The sequence below is a fragment of the Bos taurus genome, chromosome 16 (assembly GCF_002263795.3).
Source record: "Bos taurus isolate L1 Dominette 01449 registration number 42190680 breed Hereford chromosome 16, ARS-UCD2.0, whole genome shotgun sequence".
Classification (NCBI taxonomy): Eukaryota; Metazoa; Chordata; class Mammalia; order Artiodactyla; family Bovidae; genus Bos; species Bos taurus.
In genome coordinates this window covers 1,598,985-1,618,845 of record NC_037343.1, presented here as the reverse complement: position 1 = coordinate 1,618,845, position 19,861 = coordinate 1,598,985, and the positions used below count along the sequence as shown (strand labels likewise).

Here is a 19,861-nt window from a genome sequence, read left to right as displayed (position 1 = left end):
CTGAGTAAAGAAAAAATTCTCACAGAAATCCTATGAATATTGTGTGGAATACTGCCATTTGAAATATTATCTGGGGAAAAGGTATTACAGATCAAGTTCTTTTGTTACCTGTTTTCTTAGTGATCCGGAGAAGCCGTTTTGCCGCTGGCATAGCCTCAGGCTGAGGCTGGGAGCTGGTGCTGCTCTCAGAGCTCTGCTGCACCCGGAGAGCCTTCTCCAGTTTAATTTCTTCCAGCGTCTTGATATGCACTTCCTGCATAGACTTTGCTTTACCTGCAGGTTCCTCTGATTGTCCTCTGCTGGCTACAGTGGGTGGCAAAATCACTGTTTTTTTCATTTCATTGTCAGTCTTTGGCTTGACACAGCTCACGTCCTTTTTGCCCTTTTGTCTCTCTGCTTCCTGCTGCCGGTGCTTCTTTTCAGCCAAGACCTCGGAGAATGTTTTGATTCGGATGGTGGAGGAGGTTCTTGCTCCTGATGTAGAATCATCAACTTTCGAAGGTCCTTCTGTCTTGAGTTTAGTTTGCAATTCTCCACGTTTCTGATTGGCTCTTTCAAGAAGAATTTCTTCTAATGTCTTCACATGAATCTCACCAACTTTAGTAACTTTCTCTGTTTTCATGGGGGGAAAACAAATCACTGTATGTGGAGTTCATCTCTTAACAACTTACGATCTCTCTATTCTTGGGTCAGGACAGAGTCCAATAAGAGTCGTATAATTTAGGCAAGAAATTAAAATGAACAAAAGCACGTTAGTTTCAACCTCAATTTTAGATAGTGGTCCTCAAGGAAAACATGGAGGCGGCAAAAATGACTGATCTGGATATCTATTCAGAAGTTTATTCTTGAGGATCCTGAAAGCCTTTTACTAGTTGGAGAGGGTTGTCATTATAAATCTTACTAAAAAGAATAAGTTAGTTCTTCCATTCATGGATAGATACAAACATCTGCCAGATACTACACTAGAAATATAATGGTAAGCAAAACACAAACTGCCCACACATGTAGTCTGCAGTCTGACAAACCAATAATTAAGCAACAACAAAGTGTGCTAATAATAACAGCTTTGATAAAAGAAGTGCAGTTGACCTTTGAACAATGCAGGGATTGGGGTGGGATTATCTGGGCACTGAATCCTGTGCAATTGAAAACCCCCATATAAAACTTTACAACTGGGCTCTGCATCCATGGTTCTGCATCTGTGGATTCAACCAACCATCATAGATTGGGTAGTACTACAGTAAGTACTTATACTGGAAAAAAAAAATCTGCATATAAGAGGACCCACACAGTTCAAATCCATGTAGTTGAAGGCAACTATATAATGCTATGTAGACGTATACAGCAAGAACATCCAAAGCTTGGTTAAGGGAAGCTTTGCAGAGTAAGTAATATTTAAGTGATATTTAAAGAGTGAGAAGGAGGTAAAACAGGTTAAGACAGAAGAAAAATGAAAAAGGCCCAGAGACTGGCATGCCACTGAAGAGTTATTTTTCAAAATACATTAATCATTCTTTATGTGTTTAAACTAAAGAGCAAATTTCATATTTGGCAGGGGTCAAAGAAAGAAATAATGAAGTAACGTGAGAAAAATAAGAATATGGAAATTATACACACACATATTTAATACTAAATAATACCTTTTAATGAAACACCAAAAACAAAAAATATCTTTTATAACCTTAAACATACCACATTCTGTCTCATCTTTTGAATCTTTGAAAATGCTGTCCTTTCTACATGAACAGTCCCTACTGGGCACACTTCTGCTGCTGCCTAGTTAGAGTGAGCTCAGCTCAGAACCTGACACCCTCCAGTCTAGTCTGTTTCTCTGATCATGGTACTGATCACACAGTACAATAACTGCTTATATTTCCACATCACGAAAACAGTGACTATATTTGTTTTAGTATAGAACCTATTACAGGGGAAGCATTCACTCACTGATATTTCTAAGGTTTTTTTAAATAAAAATTCTTCCATTTCAAGACGGTAGTCTGATCTCAAAATTATCACTTTAAGTACATGAATGGCGACAGAGACCCCATTTGCCTATACTACAAAATTTCATCAAAACAACAGAGAAGACATTAAAAGAATAAACCCACAATAGCCATGGAAAACAAGGATGCCAGTGGCAGAACATAAGTCTTGAGAAATTTGAGACAGAAAGATGTCTGAAATTACAGAAACAGAAGAACAGATAAAAGTATAGGAGTGAGATCTGTTCTTTCTCAAAGAGACAAAAAAAATCTGCCAAACTAGTATGAAAACTAACAGTGGTAGAAATAAAGCATGATTTTCAGAACAGTTGAGTCAGTGAAGACCTTCTCCTAAGAATTGCTCTCTAAAAAGAGAAGACTCTGTAGGGAAAGGAAGCACATTACAACGATGTTGGGTGGAAGAGAAGTAAAACATGGAAATTTCAGGCTTTCCCAAATGCCAAGCAAAAAAAGGAGAGATGAGGGAGAAAAGGAAAAGCAAAGCTAGAAAACAGTTACTTGCTCTCTGAAAGTAAACCAAGGCTTTTCTACTACAGCAATTCTATGAGCCCTCAGCCTTCTGTGGAAAATTCTGAAAGAGAGGGGAATACCAGACCACCTGACCTGCCTCTTGAGAAATCTGTATGCAGGTCAGGAAGCAACAGTTAGAACTGGACATGGAACAACAGACTGGTTCCAAATAGGAAAAGGAGTACGTCAAGGCTGTATATGGTCACCCTGCTTATTTAACTTATATGCAGAGTACATCATGAGAAACGCTGGGCTGGAAGAAACACAAGCTGGAATCAAGATTGCCGGGAGAAATATCAATAACCTCAGATATCCAGATGACACCACCCTTATGGCAGAAACTGAAGAGGAACTAAAAAGCCTCTTGATGAAAGTGAAAGTAGAGAGTGAAAAAGTTGGCTTAAAGCTCAACATTCAGAAAACAAAGATCATGGCATCCTGTCCCATCACTTCATGGGAAATAGAGGGGGAAACAGGGGAAACAGTGGAAACAGTGTCAGACTTTATTTTTCGGGGCTCCAAAATCACTGCAGATGGTGACTGCAGCCATGAAATTAAAAGACGTTTACTCCTTGGAAGGAAAGTTATGACCAACCTAGATAGCATATTCAAAAGCAAAGACATTACTTTGCCAACAAAGGTCCGTCTGGTCAAGGCTATGGTTTTTCCTATGGTCATGTATGGATGTGAGAGTTGGACTGTGAAGAAGGCTGAGCGCCGAAGAATTGATGCTTTTGAACTGTGGTGTTGGAGAAGACTCTTGAGAGTCCCTTGGACTGCAAGGAGATCCAACCAGTCCATTCTGAAGGAGATCAGCCCTGGGATTTCTTTGGAGGGAACGATGCTGAAGCTGAAACTCCAGTACTCTGGCCACCTCATGCGAAGAGCTGACTCATTGGAAAAGACTCTGATGCTGGGAGGGATTGGGGGCAAGAGGAGAAGGGGACGGCAGAGGATGAGATGGCTGGATGGCATCACTGACTCGATGGACGTGAGTCTGAGTGAACTCCGGGAGTTGGTGATGGACAGGGAGGCCTGGCATGCTGCGATTCATGGGGTCGCAAAGAGTCGGACACGACTGAGCGACTGAACTGGACTGATGCACTATTACTTGTGTATGTAATCTAAAATATGACACAAATGAACTTACCCACAGAAGAGAAACAGACTCACAGACACAGAAAACAGACTTGTGGCTCTGCCTGGGAGGGGCTGGGAGGGTGCAGGCGTGGGTAGAAGAGGAATGGACAGGGAGCCTGGGATTAGGAGATGCAAACTATTACACACAGAATGGATAAATAACAAAGTGCTTCCTACCATGTAGCACAGGAAACTATATTCAATATGCTATGATAAACCACAATGGAAAGGATATGTATATATGTGTTACTAAATCACTTTACTGTATAGAAGAAATTAATGCAACACTGTAAATCGAGTATACTTCAACAAATTAAAAAACAAACAAACAAACAAACACCTCAGAACTGCGAGATATCAAGCTATGGAAAAGGACAAATCAGAGAACTAAGTAAGAAAAGTTCTTGAAAAATAAAAATCCAAGTGACAAAATAAATCTAACCAAAAACAAACAAACAAAAAAATCAAAACACTGCAAGGCCAGTAGAAAATCAGCCATCTAGAATAGGGTCAGCAAATAAACCTGGTCATGATCTATATTTCATAAATAAAGCTTTACTGGAACACAGCCATACTATTTATTTATATACTGCAAATGGCTGCTTTCACATTAGTGGAAGAGCAGTTGCAGCGAGAGGCTGTGGACCTCAAGCCTAAAATATTTACCATCGAATCCTTCACAGAAAAAGTACGTCAATTCTTAATCCAGAAAACAGCCAAGCAAAAGTAACAGAATGTGAGGCAAAAAGCAAAGGAATGGAAAGCATGAAGGCAAGGTTAAGACATGTGGAGTATACGTCCGAAAGTTCCCACATCTAGTAAGAATTTCATAAAGAGAAAACATAAAAGGGTGGAGAGGACATACTTACAGAAGTCAGAGGAATATTTTCTACAACTAATAAATTAAGTCCTTAAAGATTCAAAACTCCCACTGAACACTAAGCATAATGAACAAAAAGATCCATGTTTAGATCTATCATACCAGAGTCCCAGCATAACAGGAAGAAACAGAAAACTCTTAAAGGAGAAAGAATCACAAGCTAGAATCAAGACTGCTGGGAGAAATATCAACAGCCTCAGACATGCAGATGATACCACTCCAACAGCAGACAATGACAAGGAACTAAAGATGATGGTGAAAGAGGAGAGTGAGAAAGTTGGCTTAAAACTCAACATTCAAAAAACTAAGGCCACGGCATCTGGTCCCATGACTTCATTGCAAATGTAAGAGGAAAAACTGGAATAGTGACAGATTTTATTTTCTTGGGCTCCAAAATCACTGTGGACGGTGACTGCAGCCATGAAATTAAAGAAGACGCTTGCTCATTGGAAGGAAACCTATTACAAACCTAGACAATGTATTAGAAATCAGAGACATCACCTGGCTGACAAAGATCCGTATAGTCCAAGCTATGGTTTTTCCAGTGGTCATGTATGGGTGTGAGAAACGGACCATAGAGAAGGCTGAGAGCCAAGGGATTGGTGTTTCTGAACTGTGGTGCTGGAGAACACTCTTTTGACAGTCCCTTGGACTACAAGGAGATTAAATCAATTAAACCTCAAGGAAAGCAACTCTGAATATTCATTGGAAGGACTGATGCTGAAGCTGAAGCTCCAATACTTTGGCCAACCGATGCGAAGAGTCAACTCAATAGAAAAGATCCTGATGCTGGGAAAAACTGAAGGCAAAAGGAGACTGTGGCAGAGGTTGAGGCAGTTAGACAGCATCACTGACTCTATGGACAGGAATTTGAGCAAACTCCAGGAGATAGTGAAGGACTGGGAATCCTGGTGTGCTGTAGTTTGTGGGATCACAAAGAGTTGGACATGACTTAGCAACCGAACAACAATAAAAATTAGAGCACAGGAGGAAAATTAATGAAGAAAATTAAAATTACTCAAATTAAAAATTAAAATTACTTTTAAGTAATTTTTTATCAACACCCAGATAAAAACCAATGTTAACACTTTGGTGTATTTTTCTTTCTAGGCATTTAGTTTTATTTTTATAAAACTGGAAATCATCTCATACATAAGGACATTTTCTGAGGAATATGTTTCTATAATAAGAAAATAAACTTTATTACCCACCTCTCACCAAAAAAGTTTATGTTGCTCTAAGTCAAAAGCACTATGTGTTCCTTCATAACCTCTCTTCATTCAAAACAAGGGGGCTAAGTCTCCCATATCGTTATTGTTCAGAATATGACTTTTCATGACAGCAACTATTTTAACACATAACTATCTTAATTCCTTTTTGTTGAATAGATTGTTTCTAGTTTCCAGTTATTACTGCTATCATAAAAATAAAAATCATGTTGCTATCTTTAACCACAAAAAGAGAATTCATACCAGTGAGAAAAATATTACTTAAAAAACAAACAAACCCATACACATACAAAAAACCCCATAACCTTCAACCTAAGTCAAAAGGTAAACTGGAGAAAAAGATTCTTAAAGTAAGGAAAACTTATCAGGAGCTGGCATTAGGGTTTACCTACCTGCTGCTTCCTCACTGTTTGGACCAGTTGACATGCCTAATCGCTCCTTCAGAGACTTGGAAACTTGGACTGTTTAAAAAAGGAAAAAGATTTAAAAAAAAAGTTAGACTTCTTAGAGATCAAAAATCTTTTTCAAAGGTTACAAATCAGATTTATTATACTTGTTTTCTAAGGAAAATGCTTTTGAAAAATATCTTTAGGTCTTAAAAAACTTGTCTTCTTCACAGTACAGATAAGATTTATAGGAAATCACGGATTCTCTAGAGCACTTTGGAAAGCTCAAAAAAAAAAAAAGTCACCTCTTTACATTGAAAAGCAAATACTACTTAATTTCCGGGCGTAGTTTTGCTATTGTACAATATTCTGAAATCTTACTGGCATCAAAAAGTACCCTGCCTTTTGAAATACGCTCTTTAGCTATGAGTCTTCAATGTAATTAATAGGCAACAGGAAAGGAAATTTGATTGCAAAGAAAAAAAGTAACTTCTGTTTACAGGTCTGAGAATGTAAGAAAGAATATAGACCAAACGAGATGGTCTATTTATCAAAGCCTCTTGTGCTAGGGAAGACGTGGAAAGAAATTTCTTATCTTAACTAAATATCTTGTATTTAGTTAAAACTAAATACAAGAAGGAAAAAACACCTTATTTATTTATTTAGTACTTAACACCACTGTTTCAACTGCATGTCATACAATGGGAAAAAATTAAAATCTAACCACTTACCTCTTTCCATATATAAAACTTCAACTATAAAATCATTCTAACTCCCAACTACCTCTAAATTAGTCCACGCTTCTTCATACCAACTTCTACAACACTAAATCTACGCCACTACCTCCTCTTGCCTGTATTACGTTGAAAGCCTGCTAACTCCTTCCTGGAGAACACTTTTTTTTTTTTCTGGAGAACACTCTTAACCCTCTTCTCCATATCTTAGACAGGGTGGTGGTTCCAAAATGCCAATCTGGGCACCCTGATCCTTGTTAATAACCTTCCCATTGTTTGCTACTATCTTCGGATAAGCCCAAACTCTCTAATATTTTAAGCCATATTAGGCTTAAAAGACTCTGTATGACCAGCAGTCCCTTCATCCTCTCCCATTGTCATGCTCTTCTTTCCAATTCTGATTCAGCCACAAGTGAGTCCCTTGAGCTCTGTGCCTTGCACGTGTTACACTCTCAGCCTCTAACCCTTCAACTTTACCTGGATAAACCATGTTTCAGGTCTGAGTGTCAACATCACTTCCTCTGGGAACCTGACCCTGACAGATGGTGAGATCAGGTGCCCTTCCTATGTGCTCCCGTAACACTGTGCACTTCCTGTCACAGAATTTATCACAATATATGTAAGTATTCCTATCTACCATGAGACTACAAGCTCCTGAAGACTGTGAGGGTGTTTTTTACCCAATGGTGACCTAAGATCTAGCAGAGTAAACCTTCAAATGTTTGCTGAATGAAAAAACCGACATGAGAACATAATAATCTAATCTACTTGAGCAAAAAGAACGACAAACCATACCTGTTAACATTACAAGAGACAAGCAGCAGGATTACACACACAAAGTGCATTAGAACACAGGTACCTTTCTTTGGTGTTTTGTCAGTGTTAGCCTCTGGAGCTTCAATTTTCTTCCCTAGCCTCTGTGCAAGGCTACGCTTTAATGGAGCATCACTGTCACCACCTACAAACAGAGGGAACTCAGCTTAACATTTCAAGTCAACTTTCAGCAAGGTCAAGAAATACAATACAGAATAATTTTGCAAGTTTTCTGCATGTATATGATGTAAGTATATGATGCATGTATATGATATAAGTATATGATGCATGTATATGATGTTCACCTTCTAGCTTCCTTATAACTCAATGTTAGAAAAGGAATAAAAATGTACCAGAAAAAAGAGAAGGAAGACAAAAAATTAGAAAGCACAAATTAACATTTACCAAATAATTAAAACTAAAAATGGAGGATTATAAATCCTGATTCAAGCTGAAATTCAAGATTTAGGGATATATGGAAAAAAAATCTTCATGCACAAAAAACTCTTTAACTGGCCAACTGCTGAAATCTAGGTAGATTCTGTGATTAAATGCAACTGGGATGATTAGGAGTATAGCAAAAGAACCATAAAATTTAAAAATTTCCTGTGACAACAAGACTCCAAAGGCCAAAACCCCACTTTCTTCAATTTCAGATAAGAAAGCTAAGATTATGAAAGATGCTGTATCTTACCCCCAAGTTATCAGTCAGTCAGTGATAGAGCCAGGACCTAAACCAAGATTCCTAACTCCTGGTTTATTACATTACACTGGTCAATACAAGCTATTTAAATATCAGAAGTCTTAAAAAACTATTCTTTGGATAGTTAACTGAAGATAAAGCTTAACTGAAGATAAACCTTAGCAGGGTTCTGTAAAAACTTTAAAGACCCTATACAGAGTATACTTTTCTGTCTCCTCTTATTTATACTTTAAATATACAACCAAAAAATCACAAAGTTAACACATATGCTGCTATTAAGAGATTATTTCCATAATTTTTTACCTAAAATTTCTCAGGCAGCAAGAATGGTATAAAACAAAACACAAAACAGGTAAGACCTCATAAGCATAAGCACATTTTAAACGAGTATGAAAGAAGCTCTGATGTCAGTTAAGATTTTCAAAATAACTCTCTTGAGACAGACACACTACAGTCACTGCACAATAATTGAGTTACCTGGTAAAATACTTCCCCTAAGTACACAACAGCACTAATAAATTTAACTGAATTTTAAATCTGTATGACTTTGCACATGTTAAAAACATAAAAAGATTTTATACATGCTTTCAGCCAGAAATACAAGGGAGTCAATATCAACACTGATTGGGCATCCGTATAAGGAGAATTTTAGAGAAGATATCAACTAATGCACAAGCAAGCAGAAAACAAAGAATACGCATAAAACTTATCTCACCTACTGAAAATTTTCGTTTCCCCAGTCTCTCGGTTAGACTCAATCTTACCAGAGGTTCATCCCCTAAAATGGCAAAAACAGAATTTCTCTATCATTATCCAATTTTTCCTGTATTCAGTAACTACTAATGGATACAAAGTATGCTCTGATATTAATAAAGTCTCTTGGAAATCAGATCTTCTTAGTCTTGAGAAATAAAGACTACTGACATTTAAAGAGGAAAAAAAAATCAACCTATTGAGTAATAATTCAAATAACCAAATGAACAGTCCAAAGGAAGCAGCAACACAGTCCTAATTATTAACAGTAACCAAGAACACAAAGACACGCTGTATCTAACCAACTGGTTACAAAACCCAAGCTATATTTTTGCTTGCGCACATCCATATGTTAAATAAAATCATACTTTACTTCACTGCTAACTCTCCTCTATAACCTTCCTTGATCCAGCAAGAAGTGAGCTCTTTTTTTTGTTGTTGTCTGAATGACACAAACATTTAAATGTATCTGCATACTATAATTACTTCTGTCATATTCCTTATTAGACTTAAAAACTACTAGAGGAAAAGATTTTTACACTTGTCTCTAAATGAAAGGGTTTATTATAGTTCTTTATCTATAATGGACAGTCAATAAATTCATTGCATAAAATAAACAATGTAAAACTTAAATATATAAATATGAAAGCTGCATGGTAACAATTTCAACCTTTTAAACAGTAGAGTCAAATGCACTAATTCTCATCCTTCTATCCAATCAACATACTCAAAATCTCCCTGCAAATCCACCAATACACCAAACCCAAGGATTCTGCTCTCCCACTTAAAAGTAGGAACTCACAGCTGCTCAGATCTACCTGTACCTCACCTTGCTTGCTGGAGAGAGTTACTGTCCTCACCACAGTCCGGACATTCTCTTTTTCAGGACCTGGCATGGGCTGTGACTGGAGTAAAAGACTGGAAGCTCCCGAAGAACCTTCTAAATAAAGAAAGTCAACGAACAGTAAATAATCGATGAAAAATGAAGCTATCATAAATCAAGAAGTTTTGTTTTTTGAGACCAGGTAAGTCCAATACAGACCACTGGACTACAAGCCAAGCAATCTTTCTGTTCCTGTTTGCCTACAGTGAAATGGGAGTAGGGAAAGGGAGATAATCTCATCTCTTGTCTGCCTTTGGCACAATGTGAAAATAAAATATAAACTGTTCTGAGTTCCTCGGGCACTCAATCTACTTTTACTTACTTACGAGTGAGGCTAACGTTACACTAACCCTAACCTCAGAAGCACACCCCATCAGGTGTGTCAATCTAGTTCTTTCCATCCATACTCAATCGTCTGCAAAATGGAACTCCAAAGTCGCTGCAGAACAAGCTTCAACAAGGCGCTTAGAACCAATCCTCTGATTCTTTCTAAATACATTTCACACGATATCTATTAGGTTGGTACAAACGTAATTGCGGTTTCAGACCATGAATTTTAAATCAGTATAACTAGGCTCAAACACATCTTTACGAATCAAAATAGGAACCATTACAATTATTACATTTTTTGCCAATGAGAAATAAGTTTATTCCTGTAGTGTAAAAACCCATGCATTTGATGAACCCTTGAAAAGCATTTTCTGTATCCTGTTGGTTGTGAAACCATTTTCCCTGCAAAAAGTTGTCGAGGTGCTTAGAAGTGGTTATCAGTTGGCGAGAGGTCAAATGAGTATGGAAGATAAGGCAAAACTTCACAGCCCAATTTTGTTCAACTTTTGAAGCGTTGTTGTGGAGAAGAACTGGGCCCTTTCTGCTGACCAAAGTCAGCTGCAGGCATTGATTTGCTGAGCATACTTCTCAGATGTAATGGTTTCACTGGGATTCAGAAAGCTGGAGTGCATCAAACTGGCAACAGACCACAAAAGAGAGACCGTGACCATTTTTTGGTGCAAGTTTGGCTTTGGAAGTCCTTTGGAGCTTCTTAACAGTCTGACCGCTGAACTGGTTACAGCCTGTTGTCATGTACAATCCAATTTTTGTTATATGTGATCGAGGAATGTGTACATATGTGTTACATATGATCAAGGAATGGTTCGTTGTCATTGTGTAGAATAAGAGGAGATCACACTTCAAAATGACAATTTTTTGGTTTTTGGTCAGCTCATAAGGTTACCACTTAGCAACTTTCTTCACCTTTCTAATTTGCTTCAAACACCGAATGACCACAGAATGATCAACACAGTTCTTTGGCAACTTCTCATGTAGCTGTAAGATCAGGTTCAATGACTGCTCTTAGTTGGTCACTGTCAACTTCTGATAGCTGTCCACTATGATCTTCATTTTCAAGTCTCCTTTGCAAAACTTCTTGAACCACCACTGCACTGTATGCTTGTTAGCAGTTCCAGAGCCAAATGTGTTGCTGATGTTGAGAGCTGACTCTGCTGCTTTATGACTCATTTTGAACATGATTTAAGAAAATCACTTGAATGTGCTTTTTGTCTAAAACCATTTCCCTAGTCTAAAATAAATATAAAATACATAGCAAGTAATAAGTCACTAGAACAAACTCAGAAATGAACATTAAAATGATGTATAACACACATTATTTAGCAATGTATCCCAGTATCAAACAGCAAAGTTCAACAATGTAAAATCGCAATTACTTTTGCACTAACCTAATATTTTTATGGTTGGAAATACAGATCAACCAGACTAAGGCAAGCGCTAGAAGAAAATTCTAGCAGTTCCTGAGGAAGAATTAACCTACTACAAAATAAAGTCTTTCCTCTTTTAATAATAGTTTAGGGAATTTCCTGGAGGTTCAGTGGTTAGGACTCTGAGCTATCACTGCAAGGTGCATGGGTTCAATCCCTGGTCAGGGAACCAAGATCCTGCAAGCCATGCAATGTGGCCAAAAAAAGTTTATATGCTATTCTTTAGAGTTATATTTCTCAAAATAAACAAGTTCTTTCAGGTTTTTTATTGTACGTGCCTATCTCTGAATAGTTAGGGACAGAAACACAGCTGCAACGGTTTAAAAAAGCAACTATGTTTTAAATAAGACTATGTTTTAATTTAAACAAGCCACAAAAATCAAAATCTATTTGCTCATTTTAGTTGGTGCCAAGTGTCTTTTTAGTCTTCTCTAGAAACATTCAATTCTCCATGTTAAAACTCCTGAAAACTTACCACCTTGCTTCTTTGATTTTTCCTTCATTTTCTTTGATTTAATTTCTTCAAGGGTTTTTATTCCAAAATTCAAACTTTCACCTAGGAACACAAATAGCAACCACGTGAGGAACTAGCACCATTTTACCCTTGCATTTTATTTGTACATACACAGCTGGCATTCAAATGTCTTCTCAATGAATACGAGAAAGTATATGTAAATGTGTGTGTGTGAGTAAGTGTAATGGCCACAAGGAAGAGGGAGGTGCTGGTAATTAGGAATTAAATTTCAAAGGTATTTAAGACAGTCTGGACATATTCAATAGTGCTGTAAGATTTATGAGCAGAAACTAGCCTCAAAATAGCCCCTTCTTACCTTGTTTTAAATTGACCCCAGGTTTCCGGGCAGAAGTCATTCGTAATCCATTATGAACTTCAAGAGTTGGTTGCAGGGTAGGTGTTTTGGTTTCATCACCTTCCTCAGAAAACTGATCTATATTGTCAACATTTAAGGCAAATTTCCAATTAAAAAACAGATGTAGAGCTTCAAGTCTGATGCTAACTCACTAAGTTACCCTGATCTTTTACTTGTCCTAACGAAAGAGCTAAAGCTTACCATCATCGTCTTCATCATCGTCTGCAGCATTGATCACCACAGGTGGGTGTGTAGGGCTGGGAACGTTTTCTGAACTTTCTACTTTCATAACACTTCGCAGCTGAGGAGAGGGATTAGACTGGACAGATAATTTGCTCTGCTGAACTGTGAGCTGGCTAGCTTTCACTTCCTCTTCTGGCGACTCAGGCACAGTGGGCAACACAGCTAGACATAAAAAATTAGTTATAAATTAAAAGAAAAAAGCTCCAATTCATCAAAAAACTCCAATTATCTATAATAAGCTTGGTGATTTGAGCACTGTCTTTTTTAATTTATCTCTTTTAATTAAAAATTTAATTTAATTTTTAATTTCCCCATTTTCCCAATTAGGTTCTAAACTTCCAGGAGGGAAAATGTGGCTTCTAGCTAAAAACTATTCACTCCATGTAAACACAAAGTAGGCACTCAGAGAATAAAAGCTAGATGCATAGTAATTATTTACACATTCTAGACATTAAATTTTAATACTGAAATTCTAGACTGTAGGATCAAGAAACAGCTTTTTAAAGAGACAGTGGGTAATACTTTTGAATCAAATCAGAAAGGAGTGAGCCTTTTTTCCCCTTAAAGAAGATAAAAATATACAGCCATCAGATTTTAATCACACAGCAGATGTGGCTTTTAAATGGCTGATCACTCCATTAGGAAATTATTTTAAATGGAAATAAATACTAGCTTTTGACAGAGTGTGAGTTTTATTTTAGATTATACCCTAGAGCAGGATAAGCAAGTTTTTTAATATATAGAAGTATACAGTAAATATTTTAGCCTTGTAGATCTGTGTTTCAACTACTCAACTCTGCAGCAGTAGCACAAAATTTGGCCATAGAAAATATGTAAACAAACGGGCAGGGCTTCATTTCAATAAAATTTTACTTTGCAATACAGGTCAAAGACCAGGATTGCCAACCCCTGGCCTGGACAATCAAGTTTCTTTTGAAAAATCTCTGTAAGCATGGTAAGAAAATGGGAAATGACGTAAGCTAAATAACCTAAACTGTCATGCCAAGAAACATTTGTGAAGCAGCACAGCTTTGTCAACAAAGTTTTAATCATGACTGCTACTTTATTGGCTTATGACTGTGCACAAGTCGTTTAACCGTAATAAAGTTCAGTTTCCTCATCTGAAGTGAAAATAAAACTGCTTTCTCACAAGACTACAGAGACGGCAATGTACTCTGTAAGTGTGTACTCTATAAAGTATGCACGTAGGTGTTCATTATACAGCAACTAGCCTTTTAAAATTAAAAAACGAAACTCACTTTTGCTTGGAGGTAGGAAAAGGCCATCAACATAACGTCCTCTGTTGTGATGGAAAGCACAGTTTAGTTTCTGACATCCCATTGGCTGATTTTCCCAATAACAAGGAATCTCACTGCGTTTTTTCTGTAAGAGGAAAAAGACATCAGTATGACCTGTATTCACTTGGTCGTGTTTTCTGGACAAAGTTCACACAAGGTTAAAAAATCTGAGGCATGTGAAATGATTTTGAGTGTGAGGAAAAGGGGTTGCTGAAAGTGACATATCCTAGCATGATGGAGAAATCAAAGAGCAGGAAGAACTTTGCTGTTCTTTCTCCTTGCCCTCTTCTTAAATGTCCATAATTTAGAAAAGGGGAGTAATATAGTAGGTAAGATTATGGAGTCCAAGATAATAGTGTTTGATTCTCTATCACATTACTTACTGACCATGTAACGTCAGACAAATAATACCTCTTAGTCTCACTTTCCTCAGCTATAAAATGGGAATACAGTAGCTATCTAATCAGGTTCTTATGAGAAATAAATGAAATAATGTACAAGAAGCACTTAGCGATAGAAGAGTCAATAAACTGCAGTTGTTATCTGAAGCTGAGAGTTCAAGATTTGGATAAAAAAATTCTTCCCATTCGTGACTTCTCAAAGGCTCATGTAACACACTAAAAAGGTCTCCTTCCCAAGCTACCTTGCTTTTATAAAAGGGAACAAGGAAAACAAGAATAGAATGATTTGCTGGATCACAGGATATATGTCCAAGAGAAATACATATTAGTTCTAACACAGACATTATATTAGATGTATATAAAGAATTTCAAAGCAACACTATTAAAAAGAGCTCCAAAATGCAAACAAACCAAATGTACAGCAACACTAGAATGGATACATTCCAGTATATACATTCTGGAATACTTTGCAGTATATTCATAAAATACAATGCTATCCAGTAATGAGAGGGAATAAACAATACTATGGGAGCAAAATGAAAGAAGCCAGACAAAAGAGCACACACTGTATGATTCTATTTACAGAAAAACCAAACAGTCAAAACTTTACTATGGCAGAATGGTCAAGATGGTGACTAGTTTTGGGACTGTGGTGAATGACAATGAGGAGATAAAGGGGGAAGACAGGGTTGGAAATGTTCTATTTCATGATCTGGGTGCTGGTCTATTAGGTACACTCGCTCAATGAAAACTCAACATGTAAGATAATGATTTGTGCACATTTCTATATAACTCAAAAAAAAAAGTCCCGATAAGGACTTCTGAAAAGTAATTAATGTCTGATTAATAACCTGCATTATGTTAGATCTCTCATAATAAAGCAGCGTAAGCTTTAAATTTCAAGGCGAACAACAGTACTATTCAAAAACTTCCATTTTTCAATATGGAAGAAATAAATAAAGAAACAATGCCTGAAATGAAAGAACCTTAAAGGTATCAAGAAGGGCAATGATTCCAATATCTGCTATAACTGGGAGATTGATAATACACTGTGTTGGTAGGAATGTGGAAGAATCATGAGTCCCACACGCTGGTAACAGAAATGTAAACTAGTTCAACATCTCTCAAAGGTAATTTGGTAAAAATTACGTCACCCTGCTTATTTAACTTATATGCAGAGTACATCATGTGAAATGCCAGGTTAGATGAAGCACAAGCTGGAATCAAGACTGCGGGAGAAAAATCATGCAGATGATACCACTCTAATCAGAAAGTGAACAGGAAGTAAAGAGTCTCTTGATCAAAGTGAAAGAGGAGAGTGAAAAAGTTGGCTTAAAATTCAACATTCAAAAAAACTAACAGGATTATGACATCCAGTCCCATCACTTCATGGGAAATAGATGGGAAACAATGGAAACAGTGACAGACTTTACTTTCTTGAGCTCCAAAATCACTGCAGACGGTGAGTGCAGCCATGAAATTAAAAGATGTTTGCTCCTTGGAAGAAAAGCTATGGCAAACCTAGACAGTGTATTAACAAGCAGAGACATCACTTTACCAACAAAGGTTCGTATAGTCAAAGCTATTGTTTTTTCAGTTGTCACGTATGGATATGAGAGTTGGACCATAAAGAAGGCTGAACATTGAAGAATGGATTCTTTAGAACTGTGGTGTTGGAGAAGACTCTTTAGAGTCCCTTGGACAGCAAAGAGGTCAGCCAGTCAAATCCTAAAGGAAATCAACTGTGAATATTCACTGGAGGGACTGATGCTGAAGCTCCAATACTTTGGTCACCTGATGCAAAGAGCCAACTCACTGGAAAAGATCCTGATGCTGGGAAAGATTGAGGGCAGGAAGAGAAGGGGATGACAGAGGATGAGATGGTTGGGTGACATCACTGACTCAATGAACATGAGTTTGAGCAAACTCTGGGAGACAGTGAAGAACAGAGAAGCCAGACATGCTGCAGTCCATGGGGTTGCAGAGTCACACACGATGGAGAGACTGAGCAACAACAATGTAAAAGAATTATGCCCTGCACTTACTGCCACATGTTTTAAAAAAGTATGGCAAATAACTCAGTCTTTGAAAGAACTTTATAGTATTTATTAGTATCCCGTTACCCTTAAAAGTTAGGTATAATAGCTACAACTGCACTTCCCTGGTGGTACAGTGGGTAAGAATCCACCTAATTCGGGGAACATGAGTCTAATCCCTAGTCTGGGAAGATTCCACGTGCTGTGGAGCAAACTAAGCCCATGTGCCATGACTACTGAGTCCATGTGCTGCAAGTACTGAAGCCTGTGCTCTGCAACGAGAAGCTACTGCACGAGAGGCCCGTGTACTGTGATGAAGAGTAGCCCCGCTGACTGCAGTTAGAGAAAGCCCATGAGGAGCAACAAAGACCCCAAGTAACCAAATGAAGTCGCTCAGTCCTGTCCAACTCTTTGGGACCCCATGGACTATACACAGTCCATGGAATTCTCCAGGCCACAATACTGGTGTGATTAGCCATTCCCTTCTCCAGGGGAATCTTCCCAACCCAGGGATCGAACCCAGGTCTCCCGCATTGCAGGCAGATTCAAGACTGAATCTGTAACCAGCTGAGTTACCAGGGAAACCCATGAAGCTACCAGGTGCTACCACTGTTATCACCAGGGAAATGCAACCAAATAAATAAATACATAAATGCATAAATAAATGTTAAAAAAAAAAAAAAGCTACCATTGCTCTTTAAAATAACAACTATCTAATTATTTCTTGAGGTAGCACCTAATGCCAATCTTCCCTGCTCCTGGATCTGTCTTTGCTTCTTTCCTAAAAGCAACCTTCAAATTACTGGATATGATAGCATTATCTTTAAACTGAAGTCACAGGACATTTATTTAACATGTTTAATACCATTACTGAATTTTATTTCAAAATAAAAAGTAATACACAAACAATAAAGATGACTTGGAAAATAAAATTAATACCTATTATGCCATTACACAGTGAGTCACTTATTTTGATATAGAATTCTTAAAAAAAAAAAAAAAACTGTAAAATGTATTGATTCACATTTAAAAGAAAGGTTTTCCATGTAATTCTGTACATTTTTACTTAGCAACACACCCTCATAGTAACATTCTCCTACATGATTATTTCTTTAGCTTTTAAAAAAGCCATATATATAACACATGGTTCAAAGATATACAGCTGGTCCAAAGATACACAGTGAATGCTCATCATCTGCCATAGTTTATGCACTATAAAACTACCGTAAGTATTTAACTAACAAATACGGAACCATTCTGTCCCTTAAGGACCCAGGGACTGAACCTAAGTCTCCTGCATTGCAGGCAGATTCTTTATCCACTAAGCCCCTGGGGAAGCCCCATATAATGGGCTTCCCAGAGCAAAACATGCACATGTATTGCTGCGTTTTCACCTTTGGGAGAAGTGTGTGTTCTTTGTGAACCCTCATGCAGAGATCGTAACAGAAACACACATATGAATAACTCCAGACTACGGCTGTCGTCTATAATCAGTGTATCCTTACTCTATCACTGTAATAAATCAGAATTCACATAAAATGCAGGAAACGTGGGAGATAGATATTCAATCGCTGGGTCGGGAAGATCCACTGGAGGAGGAAATGGCAACCCACTCCAGTATTCTTTCTTGGAAAATCCCACGGACAGAGGACCCTGGCAGACTACAGTTCATGGGGTCATAAGAGGTCAGACACGACTGAGCACACACACATGCATGCATGAATGCATGCATCAACCATATGCTAAGTCCCTTGAGTTTTCTAGAGAATTCCAAATGTATTAGGTTGATGCAAAATTGCGGTTTTTCCATTGTTGAAAGTTGCTGTTTCATACTGGAATATATTCTTAAATAAATGTGATTACGTTACACATAATTTTAATGTGCATTTCTCACTTTATGTCTTTCTGCTAATGACTTATTACATGCTGTTTATTTTATATTTATTTTAGACTAGAGAAATGATGTTAGACAAAAAGAAAATTCAAGGGATTTTCTTATTCAAGTTCAAAATGGGTCAATAAAGCAGTGGAGACAACTCCCATCAACAATGCATTTGGCCCAGGAACTGCCAACAAACATACAGTGCAGTGTAGTCCAAGAAATTTTGCAAAGGAGACAAAAGCGTTGAAGATGAGGATCAGAGTGGCTGGTCAGAAGTTGACAATGACCAACTGAGAGTAATCATTCAAGTCGATCCTCCAAAGAACTCAAAGGTGATCATTCTGTGGTTGTTCGGCATTTGAAGCAAATTGGAAAGGTGAAAAAGCTTGAAGAGTGGAAGCCTCGTGATCTGACCAAAAATCAAAAATATCACTGTTCTGAAGTGTTGTTTTCTCTCATACTATGCAACAACGAACCATTTCTCGATCATATTGGGATGAGCAACAAAAGGTGGATTTTATACAACTGACGATGACCAGCTCAGTGGCTGGATGGAGAAGCTCCAAAGCACTTCCCAGAGCCAAACTCGCACCAAAAAAAGGTCATGGACACTGGTGGTCTGCTGCCAGTCTGACCCACCACAGCTTTCTGAATCCCGGTAAGACCATTATATCTGAGAAGTATACTCAGCAAATCAACATGATGCACAAAAAACTCCAACATCTGCAGCCAGCACCAATCAACAGAAAGGGCTCAATGCTTCTCCACAACAACGCCCAACCATTGCACAAGCAACACTTCAAAAAATTGAACAAATTGGGCTATGAAGTTTTGCCTCATTCACCATATTCACCTGACCTCTCACCAACCGTCACTTCTTCAAGCATCTGGACAACTTTTTGCATGGTGAAGGCTTCCACAACCAGCAGGATGCAGAAAATGTTTTCCAAGAATTCATCAAATCCCGAAGCAATTTATTTCTCATTGGCAAAATGTGTTGATTGTAATTAATTCTATTTTGATTAATAAAGGTGTGTTTCGAGCTAGTTATAATGATTTAAAATTTGCAGTCTGAAACAGCTATTACATCTACAGCAATCTAATATATGTTCTTAGAGACTGGCACAGCGTTCCTAAGAGTTGTGCCAGTTTACTCTGCTTGCAATGTTACAGCATGATTTTTTAAAAGTTGCAAGAGCATTTCTTTTTCTGAACGTACTTAGTGAATCTATGTGGAAGACAGAATAGAATGTTATTTATTTGCTAAGTCATGACCAACTCTTTGCAACCCTACGGACTGCAGTCCACCAGACTCCTTTGTCC

The 19,861-nt window shown here is 37.7% G+C and overlaps 1 protein-coding gene across 22 annotated transcripts in view; it reads right to left on the bottom strand.

The window, feature by feature from the left end:
• ZC3H11A (zinc finger CCCH-type containing 11A) overlaps positions 1-19,861 on the bottom strand; it is a 43,862-nt gene that overhangs the window by 6,573 nt on the left and 17,428 nt on the right. For all 22 annotated transcript variants that reach the window (XM_059875415.1, XM_059875418.1, XM_059875416.1 and 19 more), the window contains 9 exon segments: positions 14,181-14,304; positions 12,880-13,083; positions 12,640-12,756; positions 12,285-12,365; positions 9,981-10,091; positions 9,114-9,176; positions 7,742-7,840; positions 6,155-6,223; positions 109-612 (listed from right to left, as the gene is read on the bottom strand). In XM_059875415.1, the coding sequence (XP_059731398.1) occupies positions 109-612; positions 6,155-6,223; positions 7,742-7,840; positions 9,114-9,176; positions 9,981-10,091; positions 12,285-12,365; positions 12,640-12,756; positions 12,880-13,083; positions 14,181-14,304 (1,372 nt within the window).